Source organism: Medicago truncatula, chromosome 4 (assembly GCF_003473485.1).
Source record: "Medicago truncatula cultivar Jemalong A17 chromosome 4, MtrunA17r5.0-ANR, whole genome shotgun sequence".
Lineage (NCBI taxonomy): Eukaryota > Viridiplantae > Streptophyta > Magnoliopsida > Fabales > Fabaceae > Medicago > Medicago truncatula.
In genome coordinates this window covers 1,690,598-1,707,669 of record NC_053045.1, presented here as the reverse complement: position 1 = coordinate 1,707,669, position 17,072 = coordinate 1,690,598, and the positions used below count along the sequence as shown (strand labels likewise).

The following is a 17,072-nucleotide window of genomic DNA, read 5'->3' as shown; positions in this document are numbered from 1 at the left end:
GAAGTTTCAATCTAAACCTTTTCTTGAAAAAAACCCAAGGGGGTGAAAGTTTTAATTGATCTCACGTTTTGAAATCTAAGTTTAATCTAAACCCCTAAGCATGAAAAGAGAAGACCTAAAAATATATAATGAGAAAGACATTGCTATCATTATCAACACCCAAACTGATCTCAGATAAATCATCTCAAATCATTGAACTTTGTTTCTTAGCCTATATCTAATTAGAATAAAATTATAGCTTACATTTCAAAGTTCAAACAAGGCATACTTGACGCGACAAGAGTTTCTGCTCTTTCTGGATGAAATAATAAAGATCTGGAGTAATTACCTTTTTTGAATGAGGGTCTTAAAAATACATTGAGGTAACAATATTAACTTGCACTCTATTGCTTTAATTGAGGGCTTACAACAAATGAATTAGAATTGTCTACACTATTATTTTGTGTGCATTTCATTCTAATGGAAGAGGCGTGGGAGAAAACCCTACGAAATTCATCACCGTAGTTGTGAATGAGGTTGAGGTAGGTGAGATTATGAAATCTTTGCAAGAGTTGACTGAGGCAAAGGCGGTTTGGGACAGTGATGGTGATCGAGAATCGGAGACGGTTGGTGTTGGAGAGGAACTCCTTTGAGACAACGGAGAGAGACTTTAAGGACATGTTGTTGTGGTAGTCGCCATCGCTGAGAAAATCAAATGGAACTAACTACTTAGAATTTCGCGTACCGTAATTTCAACCTTAAATGTAAACTCCAAAAGCTAGCTCATAGGAAGAACACTATTTGCTACTTATAACTATTTTGGACATATCACTAGTAAATGTGGGATCTCGAACAGATACCTTTCACACTCAAGACGAGACATCTGGAGCATGAAGGTTGCAAGTTAGGACCTTTGCAGGTGGCGTGATAAGTGGTGGATCAGAAACACATATGACATAGACTCTAATACCATTTTAGATATGACAAAAGCTATCTTCAAAAGTTATCGCATGGTGTGAGCGTTTCCCCTTACTGCTAACCAATATTTTCCCTATTTCTTTATTCACAGGTCATTGCTATATTTGAAACTTGGCCTAACTCAACCTAAAAGGCTAGCACATGAGACACGAGGTAGGAATTGCTTAAGCCTTGTAAGAATTAATTTGGTCATATCTCTTGCTAACGTGAAAACTCAATAGATATATTTATAAAACCTTTTAAATTTGAAGATTTTAAAATATTACAAAAATGAAAAACCTTGAACTCAAGAAGAAACTCAATATCAAAGGTGAGTGTTATAAATAATTTCATAAGTTTGAATATCTAACTTCATTAGCGGTAGTCCATTTGAAAGTATTCCTCTTCCTCAAGAATAACTTAAATTTATCCACAGTTTAGTTTTGTCAATAACAAATCATGGACAACTACCAAATTAAGTTAATTATTTTGACCATCAACCAATTTCACCAAGCTGATATCAGTTATTAACCTGTCTATCACAATCGATTGATCGGGAAAGTATAACAACCTTTGAAGTTAAAAGAGAGCTGGATGAAAATTGGCAACATAAAGTACCTTAAATCTTGCTGCTTCAACCAATTCAAAAACTACCGCATCACCATCATCCAATTTATGTTTCAATGCGAATGTTCTCCAGCCACCACTAAGCGCAGTTTTCTTCCTAAGGTAAACAGCATCATGTTCTGATCCTTTTTCATCCTCTAAAACCATTTTATAGTCTACTTTTTGAAGATGTTCCTCGCAAAATCTCCTTGGAAGACCCTGACAAAATAAAGGTAATATATATTGAAAAGTACATATGTTAAATTTATTGATTATAAATAATTGAAACATTAAAGAATGAACAACAAGGTTAATCTAAACATTATGAGCTGAAACCTACCAACCAAAAACCTCTATAAACGTGAGACCAAACCATTGACTTGATAAGTGATGGATTTGAAGACTGCAAATTTATTTGGAGTGCCTCTGCAGCATCCAAAGCACGCTTTCTTTCTTGATCTGTAGCTTTTTTTATTTCATTCAGTGGCCTCGCAGTGTTAGTGTAACTGAGAGTCCCATAACCATGTCACTAAAATTTCAATTTCAATTAGCAATAAAGATAACTCATGAGTAATTAGTTATTTAACCTCCTTCCCCAAGATGATGAACTTGACCTTGACCTCTTCCGCAACTGCGGAAGGTCTGTGCCAAACTGTAATAAAGTGAAATATATACAGTCAAATAGATATTTCTGCAAAACTATCATGTTGGAAAAGAATGGTGAATCTTCGAATTAAAGAATCAACGATTTCTCAAAGGAAAACAAAAATCACAAAACACTGGCCTGCAAAATTCTAGAGCTAAATTCTCATACTTTTGTCTTAGGGAACAAAAATGTTCAACCAACATTTTCCTAGTATATATTTTTGCACTATATCCATTCATACTAGCTTTATATATTTTATTATGCAAAGGTGATTTGATCCTCTTTCTTGAGTCAGAGTCACACTTTTTGTGTGATTCATTGCATTATGATATAGTTTGAACTTTGCAAGGAAACACCGCTTACCTCTTCACGATACGAAGGAACTGTGTTTCTGGCACAAGAAGAGCGCCTAGGTTCCAGAACAACATTAGTCTTTGATTTTGGTCTGAGAAGATGATTCTGCACAGAGAAATAGCGAGAGCTAAGTAAAATCAAATGTTAGTTCCTTACACAGTAAAACCGATTAAAAAAATTGCAAGTTTACAGAGTAAAACCGCTTGCCTTTCTTTCACCAAACTCAACAAATGTAAGTAATAAAAGTAGTTAACTTCACTTGCAAAGAAACATCTTATAAACCTCAACCAATAAGCAGTAGATTTGGGGCACCGTATGTTCAACAAATTTTGTCCAAGCTTTCTTGTATGATTTGAAGTCTAAGGCATGCAAGTCTTGATTCAATTACCTCAACAAATACCAACTATATGCATCACATTTTCTGATTGATGACAGGAACATAAACTTTAATACAATACATTCCCATATTTTAGTTTAACTTGTTTAATACTTTTAGTCATACCAAACAAGTGAAAAACTGTAATACATTTGTAACCTCGTTTCCCCTAAAATTGTTCCAAGGAAAAGAGAAACAGAACAACAAAAACACAAACAATGTTGCACTGTTTAGAATTGATTTATGTTTTTTCTCAAAAAGTTCAAGGTTAAAAATGATTAACTTTGAATGTGAAAAGAAAACGCATAGAAATCATTATAATACACCTAATCATTCACACGATAACTAGCATCATTATCTAAGGATATAGGAACATAAGGCCAGCCATAACAAATAGTCATTGTCATCTGATTGAGATTATGATATCAATATACGTTGTCCAATTGCATGTCTACATAAAATAAAATATAGGCAATAAGGATTTTGTTGTGTAATATCCATGTAAAGAATACAAACAAAAATGGAACTTCAAAGGGAAAATTTAAAACTATTAAGTTGGCTGCCACCAAAAGTCACAAGAATTTGAAGCAATAATAACACCAAGCTTGAAGCTGTAGCTGCCACCCGAAATCTACACAAGTTGTTGATAAGAAATACAAACAGATAGATAGAAGCATAAGAGAAAATGCGAGCAATTGCTTCTATTGAGCGGTTCCCTTCTGTTTCAAAGTGATTTTATCCCCAAGACTCAGAGCAATTCCCTGGGTTTTACTTCTTATTCTGATATAACCGCTCAATTTACCATCGGATTGCTTCTCAATGCTCACATTCACAAGAGCATCTTCCCCAAAAACACTCTTTGCATACAGATTCGCAGCTAGAAAACCACACTCGCCTTCCAATGCAGAGCTGAACAAGAGACAATGTAAACCAAATTAAACAAATTGCATGGGTCCCCCATTAAATCAAGCACAGCAATTATATAAAATGTAGAAATATTAATGAATACTACAATCAGTTATAGGCACTTCATTATTTAGGCATCATGTTTCTTAATTAAAAAACATTTTTCCTTAAAAAGAAAAACAGAATTCTGGTAGTAGAGCAACTTACTAGCTTAGCAGCTTCACTTGTTAAAGTTGCAAGAATATATCACTATCACCATTCACAACTCTTGTGACCAGAAGCAACAGCAATGAGGTTGTCTTGAGACCAAACAATGGAGTTTGGAAAACAAGGTGAACCCATTAGCATCGCTGACTGTAACGGAGTTGGACCCATGTTGTGTGAAGAAGAAGAAGAGGAGGGTTCGAATCCCTTGATCTGCAAGTCAATTTTCTTTGTTTTAAATTTTTTTGATTTCGCGCTAGCTCGCTACAATTAAATATTAGGGTACACTCAGAAAACGGGAAAACAAAGAAAGAAGGACCGCATAGCGCAGTGGATTAGCGCGTCTGACTTCGGATCAGAAGGTCGTGGGTTCGACTACCATTGTGGTCGCCCCTCACTTTTTTTCCAATTCCAAAAATACAACAGTTTGGTAAAACTAATATTTTACATCTAAAAAATGGTTATTTGAACCCATCAACTCTTCCTCCCAAGCAAACAAAGGCCGACGCCACTTCCAAGCTTCCCCTCCCAACCCCTACCCTGACAAATGCATATCGAAAGCCCACTAAACCTAATATTAAGGAGGACACCATTTAGCCAAGCATCCCTCCGAAACAGAGTACAGGACCCATCCCCTACCTCTCGTCTAATGTTATCAAGCAACCAACTCCCATCTCCCATTCCAACACCCTATCGTCTAATATTAATTGTTCGCTGCACTTTATGTAATCTCGAATCGCTTCCCTTTATTCTCTTAGCTAAATCTTGACAACTCAGAGTCATAGAGGAAGAAACTACAATAATAGTTTGAAGATTTCCCCAACTACTCCTCAAATAAATTTGATTAAACTTTAGTCTTAAACCATTCAACACTAATTCAATAACTTGATCAAAGGGTCGTTTTTCTCTCTCTTCCAAATTTGATAAAGGAGATGTTTCCTGATTGATCAATAGCAATCTTTGAAAATCAAACTATTCATGCTTTTGTTTTGAACAAATTTTATCAATTACAGTAGTTAGTAAATAGCTTGTATTCAAACTATCCATACTTAACAATTAACTCCAAATGGCTTCCCCATATGCAATTCTTCACTCCATTTAATTGGGCCCTTAATTTTCAGATGACCTGAACGGTGAAAATCGTATCAGAGTCAAAAGAAATCAATTGTGGAAATTGTATCGGAGTCAAAAGATTTAAAAGAAATCAATTGAGAGAATGAATATATGTACAAAATCTTCTTCCTAGGTTTGTTACTTATATATTTATTCCTTTAGAAAATGAAAAAACTAACTTTTTAACATAACCTAATCACAGAAATCTTCTTCCCCATCCACCCAGCTTCAGAAATCAATCACTGGCGCGGCACCAATGAAAAAGCAGAGAACAAACTCTCTCAAATCATCTTCACAACAATTGAATTATTCTTCAGATTTAGATTTACCGGATGATTGCTGGGAACGTGTCTTCAGATTGCTTAAGGATGACGACCACCGGAAACGCTACATGAAGTCTCTCTCAGTCGCTTCAAAACACTTCCTCTCCGTCACCAACAGTTACAAATTCTCTCTCACTATCTGGCATTCAACCCGTTACCTTCCACGCCTCCTACAAAGGTTCACCAATCTCACCTCTTTTGACCTTTCCTTCTACTACTTTAACCTCGATGCGCTTCTCACCCAAATCTCCTGTTTCCCATTGAAACTCACATCGCTCAATATCTCAAACCAACTCAACCTTCCCGCTAATGGCTTGCGAGCTTAACCTCACTCGTCTGTTCCAACCTAAATTCTATTAATAGCAGTAATAGAATTAGAGGCTCTTTCATTGGCACTCTTCAAACTCCGCAAGCTTAATCTCTCTGATCATTACTACGTCAACGACATTTTGCTTTTTCAATTGTTCAAGAACTGCAAGTTTCTCGAAAAGGTCATCCTGCATGGTCATCCTGCAAGTCTCTCTTTGACAACATCGTTTAGTGTTAACTAATCCTTGTCAAATTTGTGGGCGAAACTTAAAATATTTTTGTTTCAAACATAATTTTTCTATAATGCACAAGTGAGATAGTTGTTCTTACATGTATAGGTTTATTTCTAACATTGAATCAATAAGTCTTGCCATCGAATTAAATAAGATATGATAAGAATTATTGATTTAGTAGTTAAAAATAAACTTATGTTGGTACAAAACTATTTGCTAATATTCTTTATATTGATTTTCTACTTCCATTGTACTTCATACAAAACTATTTAACTTTTTTCTTTTAGCAAAGACAAAGTTAATTCATTTCATTAAAAATTAACAGATAGAAAGTCGGCCTTATTACATGATGAAAGATATGGGGGCTGAGATAGTGATGCTCTAACAATACTATGAGTAACTCTATTTGCTTGCCTCCTATCATACGACACTACAAAGTTGGGTCTATTAAGTAGTAAACTTCTACATTGAGTTACAAGATCACCGAACTCGTTGATGGCAGTAGTGGTGGTGGCAAGAGCATCAGATAAGATTTTTGAATCAGTCTTAAACATGACGTCACATTCCATGTGAGATAGTCACTTTGATAGCGATTCCAGCCGTGTAGGAGCACTAGCACTGTGAAATTTTATGAAATCACTTTGTTTTTGCAACTTGTGAGTGACAAAATTGCTTTCAAAAAAGTTGGTGGACAAGAATTTGATAATTGAATCTTGTATATGGTAAAACTTGGTTGAGACGGTAGAATCGCGGCATTTTTATATGTAACCTGATTTTTTTTACATACATAATCATGTTATTGATATGAAGTATTACTTTTGTCTAGTGGTGATTAATCTCAATCAAATTTTTGGGTGAAACTTAAAACATTTTTGTTTCAAACATAATTTTATTCTATAATGCACAATTAAGATAGTTGTTGTAACATGTACATGTTTATTTCTAGCATTGAATCAACAAGTCTCGCCATCGGACTAAATAAGATATGATAAAAATTATTGATTTAATTGTAAAAAAACAAACTTATGTATGGTACAAAACTGTTTACTTATGTGTCATAGATTAAAGTGATTCCTATCAATAATACGAAGTCCAAATACTCTTTATATTGATTTCTACTTTCATTGTATTTCATACATAACTATTTTACTTGTGCGTCGTAGAATTAAAAGTGATATACTTATCAATAACAAACTTTGGTACAAAGAGTTTTGTTGATTTTGACGAAGCACAATGATATTAAAGTAATTGAAAGTATTAGAAGACAGGTGATAAATGGAAGACAGATAACAAACATAGTAAAATGATATTTTATTCTTATTATATTATTTTGTACTAGAAATTGATAAAAGTATTCATATTTTAAAATATAAAAAAAAAAAAAAAATCAAATTTCATAAAGTGATTGGGCTCAAATGACTAATTAATTTCAATTTTTAGTTGAAACAATTTTGGACCATGTTCTCCTTATATCACGGTTGAACTTTGAATACTGAAAAACCAAAGGTTAACACAAAAAAAAAATTGCAAGATTATAATATTCATACACTAATTTTCACTCTTTTGCAACAAATTTCTCCAATTCAAAGCTAATTGTTTGTGACGACAATGTGGAGTCTTTGGAAAAGTTGCAATTTGAAACTTTGGCAACAACAGAATGAACAAAGTTCCTAAATTGTTCAGTGCGCAACTCATTTATCGGATGACTGGAGAGTGGCTCAAGTTATCAGGTCCCGAAGTGAAGAAAGGACAACTACAGCAAGGCAAGCACATATAAGTCATGAAGGGGAGACATGGAAAAAACCGGCAGCGGGCAGGTATAAATGTAATATTGCTGCATCATTTTCTTCATTGCTTAACATTGTAGGATTGGGAATATGCATTAGGAATGATGCTGGTGAATTTGTGCGGTCCAAAACGGATTGGTTTGCTCCCTTATGCGATGTTGATCTAAGGGAAACCGTTGGTTTACACACAACTCTGCAATGGATCTCAGACCTTCAATTCGACAACGTGGACTTCGCTCTAGATTCTAAAAGAGTTGTTGATCATGTTAATTCTTATGAAGATGATAATAGTGACTTTGGTTGTATAATTTCTGCTTATAGATGATTGTTACAAAATAGATTTCAGAACTCTCATATCGAGTTCAATAGGAGGCAAGTAAATGGGGTCACTCACAAGTTAGCTCGGACAGCCCCATTAAATCCTAGCTCACATATTATAGATGATGCTCCTTCATATATTTGGCACATTTTAACCAATGAAATGCAATGAATTTCTTCATAAAAAAATCAAATAAAAAATTTGCAAACTTAAAATGAGACAAATGATACATAGGGAGAAATAAATTATTATACATTAATAACATTAAAATGTGCACATCTCAAATCTCAAAGAAGAATCATAAAATACATAAACACTCAAAGAGTAGAGAAGTTAGATCAACATTCCATCTACCCTGTAAAAGGAAAATAACACATTACACAACTATAAACCAGCTAATGTTAAACGAAATTGATGGCTAAATTCTTTTATTTTACTAATCAAATCTATGTGTTTAATGCTATTATCATGCTTCTTCATCTTTGGCTGAAACAATGACCAAATCTCATTCTCCAAACTCTTTGTTGTATATTTAATAATATGCTTATCAACCACACCTTCATCATTTTGATCAATTGACAAAATGTAATTCTTCAAATAAACCTTATAGATTGGTATAATACCTTCCACCAAATGCTTGCATATGTTTTCCCTCAATATCACATCAGAGATTATCCAATTACATTGCTTCTTATACATTTCATCAAAAGCTAGACTAAAAGCATTTATTCTCTTAACCAAATCTTGACAAGTCATTGAAGATGAAACTACAAGAATATTTTGAAGATTTCCCCAACTATTCCTCAAATAAAGGGCTGCATAATATTCTTTATATTGTTCATGTGCTCTTAACCAAGAATCTCCCATCATATTTCCAACTAAAGTACCCTTTAAATTGTAGAAATGACAATGGTTATTCATCATAAAAAAATATGACAAATTTATATCTTCATAGGCTTTTGACCAATCATCCAAATTAACTGCAACTTCCTTAATTATGCTATATATTTGACCAACAAAAATACCCTCTTCAAATAGTTCATTTCTCCAACTAAGATATATTTCCAAAACCTTATTCAATTGTGGCTTATACTCATCACTAAGAAGCCTATTACAATAATCGGTGACAAAACTTACCAATTTAGGAACACTTCCATCTGAGGGAGGACATGTTGGTCTTTGCAACTTCACTTGTTCTGAAAGTAGCAAGAATATCTCACTAGCACCATTAACAATTCTTGTGATAAGATCCTTTGTCACAATTCTAATTCTTTCACAAGCTTCCCCTCTAAAAAGTTGATTAAATTTTAGTCTTAAATCATTCAAGACTTTGAACATTGACAACAAGTTCAACAGCTTGAAAGGATCATTTTTCCTCTCAGTAACAACCTTTCCAAATTCGATAAATGTAAGCATTCCCGATTCAATAGCAATCTTTGCAAAACAACTCATGGATGCTTCTAAACCAATTTTCTCAAACACGATATGACATAGCTTGTACTCCACGTCTAGAAGTTTCTTAACAACCAACTCCAAATGGTTTCCCCATTTGTCTATCAAATTTTCCATTCCATGTGCATCTTCAATCTCAGTTATTGAAAACTTAAGGTAGCTCAAATCCAAAGTCTTCAAACTTCGATGAGCATTCGTTCCACGAATTTCAACATACATAGTTTGACACTTTTGTATCCTGTTATTAGCATTTAATCTCTCGGCAATGACCTGTAACTTCCGTGTTAAAGAACTTGGAAAATTCAAATCTTGCTTCACAGCGTTGTTTTGTTGACCAACGTGTGATGTTAATGAACCCAAAGATAGAGGCATAGAATTTTCCATTAGAAGTTTGTGAAAAGCAATCTCTAGTTTGTCAAAAGCAATACTGAGAATTCCTCCATCGACACGAGCACCGTTCTCCATGGTTTGCAATTCTTGCAATATTCTCAAGGATTTGTTTACATTAAGAAGGTAAAACTCATTGGTACTAATTGTTGTTTTGTCTTGTAAAAACTCAAAAGTACTTCTCAACCAACTGGTTGCTAACTTGCAATTAGCTGTGAGAAGCTTCAATGATTCTTCAAGCTTCTTTGTGTTGGAGACATATGTGAGTAAATCAAAACTCGCATCTATCGAAAGAGAATGTTCCAATTGAGTAACACATTGAAAAACTTTGAGAACTGCTGAAACAGAACATAGAACGCTGTCTATACCATGTTCAACATCAGAAAATGAAATACTTTGCAATTGCATAGAGATGGATTTAAGTGAAGCTTGCATGGATAAACATCTTTGGTTAAGAAGCTGTAATCTTGAACTAGACTCATCTAATGCAGATGAAATAGATATTGATGTTTCTAAGCTAGAAGTTAATAACTTTCTGGTAGCTTCAATGTTTTCTTTGCTTTCCATGTTAAAGATTGGAAAATTAACTGTTTGTTAGTTTGGCTTTTGAGATTGTATTGAGAAATGATTAGATTTCAACATGATGTTTGGTGTAATGAAAAAGAAGATCTTTGTTGGTTTCTTGTTAATCTAACAATCCACTTTCTTTCACCAAACTCAACAAATGTAAGTAATAAAAGGAGTTAACTTCATTTGCAAAGAAACATCTTAGAAACTTCAACCAATAAGCAGTAGAACTTCCTTGAATTTGGGCAACAAATTTCTTAGCACAATTATTTAATTATTTATTTATTCATCATTTTGTCCTAGCTTTCTTGTTTGATTTGAAGTCTAAGACATGCAAGTAGTCTTGCTTCAATTACCTCAACAAACACCAACTATATGCATCACATTTTCTGATTGATGACAGGAACGTAAACTTTAATGTAATTTATTGGAGGGTGCTCGAGAGGGATTTCAGGGAGAAAGTTGGCAGGAATCTAACAGCATAGAAACATTAAAGAATTGGGAAAGTTATTAGTTTAACTGCAACAATTATTCTCCAGACAATGCAATGAAAGTACATAAAAAAGATGATTGTTAGCCAAACACATGAAAGTCATAACTACACAATTTTCCATGAAAAGTTACTACTTTTGGAAACTTAAACAATGTATGTAGCCACCTGTTCGAAACTATAATACATTTGTAATCTCGTTTCCCCTTAAATTGTTCCAAGGAAGAGAGAAACAGGACAACAAAAACACAAACAATGTTGCACTGTTTAGAATTGATTTATGTTTTTTCTCAAAAAGTTCAAGGTTAAAAATGATTAACTTTGAATATGAAAAGAAAACGCATAGAAATCATTATAATACACCTAATCATTCACACAATAACTAGCATCATTATCTAAGGATATAGGAACATAAGGCCAGCCATAACAAATAGTCATTGTCATCTGATTGAGATTATGATATCAATATACGTTGTCCAATTGCATGTCTACATAAAATAAAATATAGGCAATAAGGATTTTGTTGTGTAATATCCATGTAAAGAATACAAACAAAAATGGAACTTAGAGGGGAAAATTTAAAACTATTAAGTTGGCTGCCACCAAAAGTCACAGGAATTTGAAGCAATAATAACACCAAGCTTGAAGCTGTAGCTGCCACCCGAAATCTACACAAGTTGTTGATAAGAAATACAAACAGATAGATAGAAGCATAAGAGAAAATGCGAGCAATTGCTTCTATTGAGCGGTTCCCTTCTGTTTCAAAGTGATTTTATCCCCAAGACTCAGAGCAATTCCCTGGGTTTTACTTCTTATTCTGATATAACCGCTCAATTTACCATCGGATTGCTTCTCAATGCTCACATTCACAAGAGCATCTTCCCCAAAAACACTCTTTGCATACAGATTTGCAGCTAGAAAACCACACTCGCCTTCCAATGCAGAGCTGAACAAGAGACAATGTAAACCAAATTAAGCAGATTGCATGGGTCCCCCATCAAATCAAGACACAGCAATTACATAAAATGTAGAAATATTAATGAATCCCACAATCAGTTATAGGGACTATGCATCATGTTTTTTAATTGAAAAACATTTTTCCTTAAAAAGAAAAACAGAATTCTGGTAGTATATAGTCAGACATGGACACAACAATAACAGTCATAAAGTTTATGCAAGTTAAAGGAACTCACGGTGGAGTCAGGCACTTCATATTTGTAGACTTGATAATGTGGCCCAGAAACTCCCTCTCGTCTTGCAATACTGTATTTACAGCAACCTATAACATGAAATTGATGTTAATAAAAGAATCACACATACAACATCTAGTTAATGCAGAAACACATTCTGAGTGCATATCTCTGCCACAGACCACAGTCATGCTTCTAGATGATGGCCAATTTGGTGTCATACCTGTACTGCAACTACATACATTTATCTAACAGAATAACAACATTGATATAAGTTTGCCCCCAAGTCTAATCAGTAAACTGATTATAGCTAAGACCCTAAGCAGGAAACTACAAAAATTAAGCAAGCAATGAGTGTAGCTCTAATCTGTGACTCAATCATTTTTGGATGAATTGCATGTCTGTGATTCTGAGAAGGCTACAAATGGCAGTTTCTCAGTCCCATCAAGACAGGACCGAATTAAGTCATTGCAACAGTAAAAGAAACCTGACTATTTATAGCTTCCTCAAAAATTCGGAGCAGCTTCTGAAATTTCCTGTGAACTCTTTAGAGGCCTAGGGTGATTTCTATTGTTCATATAATTATTACAAATTTACAATAGTCAATACTTTTTGTAATTTTTTTCCTGTTGTTTGTTTTATTTAGGACATAAGTCTTTCTAATAAATTTGTTTGTTTAAGATATAAAATTTCATTACAGGTTGAAATTTTGACTTTAGGAATGATTATGAACAACTAGAATACATGTGATACTGTAATATAAAACTGTACCTTGCCAAATAAGCATCAGTGTATGAAAAAAAATCAAAATAAAAATCCATATCTATCAGCATATCACACTGGGATGTGATTCTCATGCCTGTAGCTATTCAAAGTGGGCAATAACCCAGACAGCAGCATTGCACATTATAACAGATATACAAACTAGAAAACTGATACAAGATTCAGTATCTTATTCCTAACTCAATTAAATGCAAACACCGCCGAGATCTACCTCTCCATTCACACCCAAATAGAGATGTAGAGAAGTAGGAGCAGACATATATAATTATCTAATTTATTGCTATCGTCTCTTAGGATAAATCATATATATAGGGAACACAACGCAAATGTCAATTTACTCAACAGAGACAATAATATATAGACTCGGCATGCTATTTTTTGGGTGCAATGACAGGATAGAAGATAAACCTAGAAAGTCTTACAGCTTATACAGATATCATTAGGCTACTCCTAGGGGACTAAATCACTCTGCATGTTTTTCAACTTTTATATATATATATATATAAAATAAAATGAGAGAAAAAGGAGATGTATATACCTTGTTCTCCCACTCAAACTCAGCCCACATAGTTCTGAAGGCCACATCAGCACAAGATGCAGGAGCAATATAGTCCATGATATCAATATGAATGTCATTTAGAACAATAACTGTTCTCTCAAGAACATTTGAAGATGTCTCATAAACTATATTACCGAATATAACTCCGGTTTCAGTGGAAGAAACCTTGATGTTGGCCTTGATCTGTTTGCTTGATTCCGGAGCCAGGGTGTAGTTTTGTGGACGCTCAACAAGTTTGAGATCACCCATAGTTGCTAACTCCAAACATAAATTCTGGAGAGTTTCCTTGGTCCGGTTGATGACAGTAACATCAAGGACAATGTCGTAATGATGTACTGTTACATAGGCTTCAGCATAAACAGGATCACTGAATCCAGTGAGCTGAAGAATGCGGTTAAGTTTATTTGCATCATCAGCATCCTTTGTAAACTCTCCAGTGGCACGTTTAAGATCGTCCTGCACCTCATCTTCGAGCTCAAGTTGGCTCATACCCTAAAAAGCATACACAGATTGAACATTTGAATGAATACCAGATGAGCAAGTGTACTAAGCACATAACTGAATCATATATCATCAACCCCCAACTGACAAAACACTTAACTTCATATGACGAATTCATGAAATGCCACGACTTGACAAATATAGGTATGAAAGCAACAAAATAGTTCAATCACTAGCAATGATGAAAACATGCAAAACAAAAACTTCAAGGAATCTATTGAAACAACAATTCAACTATACTGTTCTTACAAAAAAGAGTAAATAAAATACAACCATCGTACCTTTCTGCTCTTCAAGTGGTAAAAGTCAATGAGGTCATCCGGCTGTGCATTGGAAATCTGTGCCTTTGCTTTAATCTCCTCGGTCTCACGGCGCTGCTTATCCGCAAGCATCTTCACAAAGCTCTGCCTGCAGGATTCCAGCCATATCTTCCTTATCTCATCACCAGTATTACACAGCAATCTAATGCAAAGAACGACCCTGTCGTGAGAATCATTATCAATTGGATGTGGAAGAACAGAAGACTGACCAAGCTGCAGCATTGAGACCATGATCAACAAGGACTGTGAAGTTGCCTTGTTAACTTCAACTTTTGAGGTCTGAACCTCTTCCAACCTTAAGATAAGCTTTGTCAGTGTACAAGCCACAACTGCCCCAAGGAAGAAATCACCCGAAAGAATCAGTGATCTCAAGTTCCCAATAGAAGATAGAGATCCCTGCACAAGGGTAGGAGGTGACATGGCAGTCTCAAGAGCAGCACTCTGGGTAGCATAGGTTCCATCGGCGAGAATCGCAGGCCTCCTAGAAGACACAGTAGTCGAGTTCACCTGCTGCACAGCCTTCGATGTTTCCTGACCTTCTCCATCCTCAGAGATGGTGTAAAAGGGAAGATCACCAAGACACTGCTTAATAGTTGCAATTCCACTCTCAACCTCCGAAAGAGACAAACAATACTCACCAATTATCCACAGAGCACAAGAACAAACCCTAGCAGCCCGAATCTGATAGAAAGTATCCAAAAGCCTAGTGATGATAGAAACACGCAGCTTCGGGTTCGTCTCAATAATCTCCCGTACGAAAACAACCACATCCATAGCAGATGCAACATTCGTGTCTCCCAAGAAATCCATCAACAAATGCACAACAGTACTCGCCACCTCCGGAAACTTGATAGCACAAGTATGAATTGCCTGCACCAACATCTGCCTATACTCCCCATTCTTCTCATGCTCCCCGCTCTGCGTCTTAACAACCTCCTTCTTAAGCATCATAACAACCTGATCAATATTCTTCGGCGTAATAAGCTCAAGAGCAATATCAATAGTCTTTCTCCTAATATCATGATTAGGAGTCGATAACGCCCTAAGCACATCCATAACCATATCAACCATAATCTCCCTATTATCCCTCTTAAGCTCGTTAAGCCGATCAAGCACAATAAGCTTCACATTGTTATCACTCTGAGAAAGCAATAACTGACAATAAGTATTCGCAGCCGCTTTAATCGCGGTTGGTGCAGAACTAAGCGAAACAAGCGTACCAGCACATTCATAAACAACAGCAGTAGAATTAGCACTCAACAAAGAAATAATAATCTTAATATATTTCCCTTTCTCCCCCTTATTATTCCTACAAACTTTCTTAATCAATTCCAACACCACCATTTGTAACTGTTCCCCCCAATCAATAATCCTATCAATATTTGTAAAAAGATAATTCACAGCACGATCTTGAGCACACGAAAACAGCATTAAAAACGCGTTCCTCTTACTCGAAGCATCTTGCTCCGAAACAAGAAATTTCTCAACAATCTCAGGAGCAGAATCAAGTAACTGTTCCCCTTGAGGAAGCTTATAAACAGACATAACAGCGAGAACAGCATTTCGCCTCACGAAAGGATGACGATGCTCCAGATTTGATAAAATCGAAGGAATCAACGGTTCAACGATCTCAGATTCGTTAATTCTGCAAAGAAACCGTAAAGTAACACCGCGAATGAATTCATTCGGGGATTGAAGATTATTACGAAGATTTTGACAGATTAGGATCATTTCAGGGAGAACTTTACCGCGAGAATCGGTTTTATCGGTGATTTCAAGGTAAAGAAGGAGGAGTTTTTGAACGGTGTGATCGTCGCAAGTGAGGACGTAACGGATGACGGTGATGAAGAGTTGAGGAATGGTTTCGCCATTAAGGAGAAGCATGATTGCTTTTTTGAGAGCTTCGATTTTTGCAGCGACGTCGTTTCCTTCGAGAGATTCTTTGATTTCGGTTGCGAGTGCTGGTGTTCCTTTGTCGAAGTGGACGATGAGGCTGCACGATTTCTCCATTGTTGAAGGTTTCAGATCTGGTTTGATCTGAAGAAATTGGAGAGATCGGTTTTGGAGAGAATGAGAGAGATTCAGATCTCACTATGTGTTTGTTTGTGAGAGAGAGAGTGAGAAGTGTGAAGAATGAAGAAGATGATTTCAGATTTAAGACACTCTTGAAATGAAATCAGATCTCGTCATTTTCATTTTTTTTCTGAAATGGTGGAAATGGATTCTTAGATGGGCCTGAATGGGCTTAGTGATAACTGTTGGAAATGAAAATTGATTTTCCCACTTGTAAATTTGCTAAAAACAAAAAAAAAAACATATGGAAATTACGCGTTTGATCACAACCGCAGCTAACTACCGTTCGGTGATCACAATAGTAGTTAACTGCAGTTGGTCTCCTTTTTAACGGTAGTTAACTGCCATTTTCATAGCAGTAGTTAACTACCGTTGTTGACAGTTGTGCAGTCAGTGCATGTTGTATTCTCAACCAAGCCAATTTTCGGCATGTTTATGACCTTTAATTCAAAACGACAATTCTAGATGAAGTAAACCGAATACACCAACTATACCAAGTCATAGATAACAACATTACCTAATCTTTCATAATTCATTAACATTAAATCAATTCGACATTAAGTTAACATTACACGAATGTTTGAAATTCAACAAAAGTGAAGCATTGGACAACACATTACACAACAATACACGAATAA

General features: G+C 35.2%; 3 protein-coding genes and 1 non-coding gene across 4 annotated transcripts; 1 reads left to right on the top strand and 3 right to left on the bottom strand.

The window, feature by feature from the left end:
- Positions 1–1,515: 1,515 nt before the first annotated feature.
- Positions 1,516–4,199, bottom strand: LOC25491253 (B3 domain-containing protein Os05g0481400). Its single transcript, XM_024782499.1, has 6 exons — positions 4,081–4,199; positions 3,746–3,827; positions 2,552–2,647; positions 2,130–2,194; positions 1,883–2,048; positions 1,516–1,761 (listed from the first exon to the last, which is right to left on the bottom strand). Exons 1-6 carry the CDS (start codon positions 4,197–4,199, stop codon positions 1,516–1,518), a joined length of 774 nt encoding a protein of 257 aa, XP_024638267.1.
- Positions 4,200–4,344: 145 nt separating this feature from the next.
- TRNAR-UCG (transfer RNA arginine (anticodon UCG)) lies at positions 4,345–4,418 on the top strand. The gene has a single exon. It is a non-coding gene; the product is annotated as a tRNA-Arg (tRNA).
- Positions 4,419–8,391: 3,973 nt separating this feature from the next.
- On the bottom strand, positions 8,392–11,337 carry LOC25491249 (exocyst complex component EXO70A1). The gene has a single exon (XM_013599132.3). The coding sequence runs from the start codon at positions 10,516–10,518 to the stop codon at positions 8,497–8,499; it is 2,022 nt and encodes a 673-aa protein (XP_013454586.1). The 5' UTR covers positions 10,519–11,337; the 3' UTR covers positions 8,392–8,496.
- Positions 11,338–11,432: 95 nt separating this feature from the next.
- On the bottom strand, positions 11,433–16,541 carry LOC25491248 (coatomer subunit beta-1). Its single transcript, XM_013599131.3, has 4 exons — positions 14,323–16,541; positions 13,520–14,032; positions 12,202–12,287; positions 11,433–11,954 (listed from the first exon to the last, which is right to left on the bottom strand). Exons 1-4 carry the CDS (start codon positions 16,369–16,371, stop codon positions 11,747–11,749), a joined length of 2,856 nt encoding a protein of 951 aa, XP_013454585.1. The 5' UTR covers positions 16,372–16,541; the 3' UTR covers positions 11,433–11,746.
- Positions 16,542–17,072: the final 531 nt, after the last annotated feature.